Below are 3,965 nucleotides of genomic sequence, written 5' to 3'. Positions count from 1 at the left end.
CCACTCTCCCTTCTCTGTTCACTATCCTTAGACACTGTCCTGTCCCCTTCTGCCTTCTCCCTCTCCCCTTCCTATCAGGAACCAGCCTCCATTCTGTTTTGTGGCAGGGACCACCTCGCTGTTCTCCCCCATACCTCCCCAAGGGTGCTTGCTTGCTGGCACACAAGCCCCCCAGGTGGGGGTGTGAAGGAGGCACCAGAGGCCTGTGCTGGCCTTGAAGGGCTGTGCTAAGCCTCACACTAATCTATCACCTCCTCTCCATGCTGCCTTCCAGGAACTTGGTGACAGATGGGTCCCTTCCTGCCTGTCCTCACCTCTCTCGCTCCCCGTGTGCTGCAACACCCCCAGCCTCCTGTGGGAATAGTCGGCTGAAGTGCTGAGCCCTGGGACCCCGAGAGGAAAAAGAGGAGAGGAGAGGAGGAAGAGGAGCAGAGCCTTGGGAGCCTGTGTCCCAGAGAGCAGACCTGCTCGCCTTCACACCTGCTCACGGCATCTCTTCAGGCCTCCCAGCACCGGCCAGCTGTGCCCACCTTGCCTGGGGCCCCCGTGCCAGGGGTCGCCCCCAACATGGTGGCGGCCCCAGGGAGGACTGTGCTGCCAGCCTCTGCCTCTGGCTGCTAGGCAGCTCCCCCTCTGCACGCCAGCTCCAGCCCCTCACTCCCAGCCTGGCCTTGCCTTCACTGGGGTGGGGGTTGGCCAAGGTGGGCGCCATGCTGCGCCTGGGGCTGTGTGCAGCAGCGCTGCTGTGCGTGTGCCGGCCAGGTGGCGTGCGTGCTGATTGCTGGCTCATTGAGGGAGACAAGGGCTACGTGTGGCTGGCCATCTGCAGCCAGAACCAGCCACCCTACGAGACCATCCCGCAGCACATCAACAGCACCGTGCATGACCTGCGGCTCAACGAGAACAAACTCAAGGCGGTGCTCTACTCCTCGCTCAACCGCTTCGGGAACCTCACCGACCTCAACCTCACCAAAAATGAGATCTCCTACATCGAGGATGGCGCCTTCCTGGGCCAGTCAAGCCTGCAGGTGCTGCAGCTGGGTTACAACAAGCTCAGCAACCTGACCGAGGGCATGCTGCGCGGCATGAGTCGCCTGCAGTTCCTCTTTGTGCAGCACAACCTCATCGAGGTGGTGACGCCAGCCGCCTTCTCTGAGTGCCCAAGCCTCATCAGCATCGACCTGTCCTCCAACCGCCTCAGCCGCCTCGATGGTGCCACCTTCGCCAGCCTGGCGAGCCTCATGGTGTGTGAGCTGGCCGGCAACCCCTTCAACTGCGAGTGCGACCTCTTCGGCTTCCTGGCCTGGCTGGTGATCTTCAACAACGTCACCAAGAATTACGACCGCCTGCAGTGCGAGTCGCCGCGTGAGTTTGCTGGCTACCCACTGCTCGTGCCCCGGCCCTACCACAGCCTCAACGCCATCACCGTCCTGCAGGCCAAGTGTCGCAATGGCTCTCTGCCCTCGCGGCCTGTAAGCCACCCCACACCCTACTCCACTGATGCCCAACGTGGTGGGGAGCCCGATGAGAACTCTGGCTTCAATCCCGAAGACATCCTGTCTGTCGAGCCGCCCGCCTCGTCCACCACGGATGCATCGGCGGGGCCAGCCATCAAGCTGCATGCGGTGACTTTCACGTCGGCCACCCTGGTGGTCACCATCCCGCACCCTTACAGCAAGATGTACATCCTGGTGCAGTACAACAACAGTTACTTCTCCGATGTCATGACACTCAAGAACAAGAAGGAGATTGTGACGCTGGACAAGCTGCGTGCACACACTGAGTATACCTTTTGCGTCACCTCCCTGCGCAACAGCCGCCGCTTCAACCACACCTGTCTGACCTTCACGACGCGGGACCCTGTGCCCGGCGACCTGACACCCAGCACCTCCACCACCACACACTACATTATGACCATCTTGGGCTGCCTCTTTGGCATGGTCATCGTGCTGGGGGCTGTCTACTACTGCCTACGCAAGCGGCGCCTGCAGGAGGAGAAGCACAAGTCGGTTAACGTGAAAAAGACCATCCTGGAGATGCGCTATGGCACCGATGTGGACGCTGGCTCCATCGTGCACGCGGCGCAGAAGCTGGGTGAGCCCCCTGTGCTGCCCGTGGCCCGCATGTCCTCCATCCCTTCCATGATTGGCGAAAAACTGCCTGCCCCCAAGGGGCTGGAACCAGGGCTGGACACACCCAAGGTGGCCACCAAAGGCAACTACATTGAGGTGCGCACAGGTGCCGGCGGGGACAGCTTGGCCAGGCCCGAAGATGATCTCCCCGACCTGGAGAACGGCCAGGGTTCAGCTGCCGAGATCTCTACCATCGCCAAGGAGGTAGACAAAGTCAACCAGATCATCAATAACTGCATTGACGCCCTCAAGCTGGACTCGGCCTCTTTCCTGGGGGGCGGCGGTGGCAGTGGTGGCGGTGGAGACCCTGAGCTGGCCTTTGACTGCCAGTCTCTTCCAGCGGTAGCTGCAGCAGCTGCTGCCTCCTCAGCTGCCGCTACCCCTGGGGCCTTGGAACGACCCAGCTTCTTGTCACCACCCTACAAGGAGAGCTCCCACCATCCGCTGCAGCGCCAGCTAAGCGCCGATGCTGCCGTGACCCGTAAGACCTGCAGCGTGTCGTCCAGCGGCTCCATCAAGAGTGCCAAGGTCTTCAGCCTGGACGTGCCCGACCACCCGGCTGCCGCGGGACTGGCCAAGGGTGACTCCAAATACATCGAGAAGGGCAGCCCACTCAACAGCCCTCTGGACCGGCTCCCGCTGGTGCCTGCGGGCAGTGGTGGGGGTGGCAGCGGTGGAGGTGGTGGCGGGGTCGGGGGCATCCACCATCTGGCCGTGAAGCCGGCCTTCCACTGCAGCGAGCACCGGCACAGCTTTCCAGCCCTGTACTACGAGGAAGGCGCCGACAGCCTGAGCCAACGCGTGTCCTTCCTCAAGCCGCTGACCCGCTCCAAGCGTGACTCCGCCTACTCACAGCTGTCCCCCAGACATTACTACTCGGGGTACTCCTCCAGCCCCGAGTACTCGTCCGAGAGCACGCACAAGATCTGGGAGCGCTTCCGGCCCTACAAGAAACACCACCGTGAGGAGGTGTACATGGCCGCTGGCCATGCCCTGCGCAAGAAGGTCCAGTTCGCCAAGGATGAGGACCTGCACGACATCCTTGATTACTGGAAGGGGGTCTCGGCCCAGCAGAAGCTGTGAGCCACCCCTGCCTGGTGAGGTCGGGGGGGCCTGGGGGATGGGAGGAGGGGGAGAGGCACCCGGGAACCCCCCACCCCTACCCCAGGGAGGGACAGGACAGGGCAGGGGGCCCAGGAGGAGACAAAGCTCCGGTGACCCAGACGGGGCTGATCGGGGCCCGAGGCCGAGGAGTGGACGCACACGCACACCCGCACGCACGCACCCACGCACACACCTGACCACCACCTGACTGTGAACAAACCAACACCCGACAATAACGGACAGGAAAACAAAGACACATTTTCCTTAAAGTTTACAAACTGATACCGAAACCAGTCGTCTTTACTGTGCTGCCCAGGGACTCTGCTGGGGTGTGCCGGACAAGGAGTGGGCTGCTGAGGGGCAGGCTGGGAAGGGGCTAGGGGCTGGGAGCTTGGAAGCAGGGACAGGTTCAAGGGCAGAGGAGACTGGCCTAGAGGTGACTGAAGCCCCTTTGGGGCAAGAAGAAGGACGCCCACCCACCCAGACTTAGAGACAGGTCACTTGGAGATGTAGCACCCAATGGACATGACATTGGAATCCCTTTCTTCTGCTTTGTGGATGCGGAAACTGAAGCCCAGAGAAAGTGACAACCCCACGGTCACACAGCAGGCTTGTCTCAGCCTCCCCAACTTCCAAGCCCAGGGCTATCCCCTACCCCTAGCGGCTCCCCCAGTGCCCCAGCCTTTCCTCCCCCCCCCCTTCCTACCCTCGTGGAAGCTGTGGCCTCCT

At 62.1% G+C, this 3,965-nt stretch overlaps 1 protein-coding gene across 1 annotated transcript; it reads left to right on the top strand.

Annotated features, from left to right (window-relative positions):
* The first annotated feature begins 710 nt into the window (after positions 1–710).
* ELFN2 (extracellular leucine rich repeat and fibronectin type III domain containing 2) lies at positions 711–3,215 on the top strand. The gene has a single exon (XM_040991080.1). The coding sequence runs from the start codon at positions 711–713 to the stop codon at positions 3,213–3,215; it is 2,505 nt and encodes an 834-aa protein (XP_040847014.1).
* The last annotated feature ends 750 nt before the right edge of the window (positions 3,216–3,965 follow it).

Source organism: Ochotona curzoniae, unplaced genomic scaffold (genome assembly GCF_017591425.1).
Source record: "Ochotona curzoniae isolate NIBS_2020 unplaced genomic scaffold, NIBS_Ocur_1.0 contig_1014, whole genome shotgun sequence".
NCBI classification, from domain to species: domain Eukaryota; kingdom Metazoa; phylum Chordata; class Mammalia; order Lagomorpha; family Ochotonidae; genus Ochotona; species Ochotona curzoniae.
This window is presented reverse-complemented; position numbering and strand designations above follow the sequence as displayed.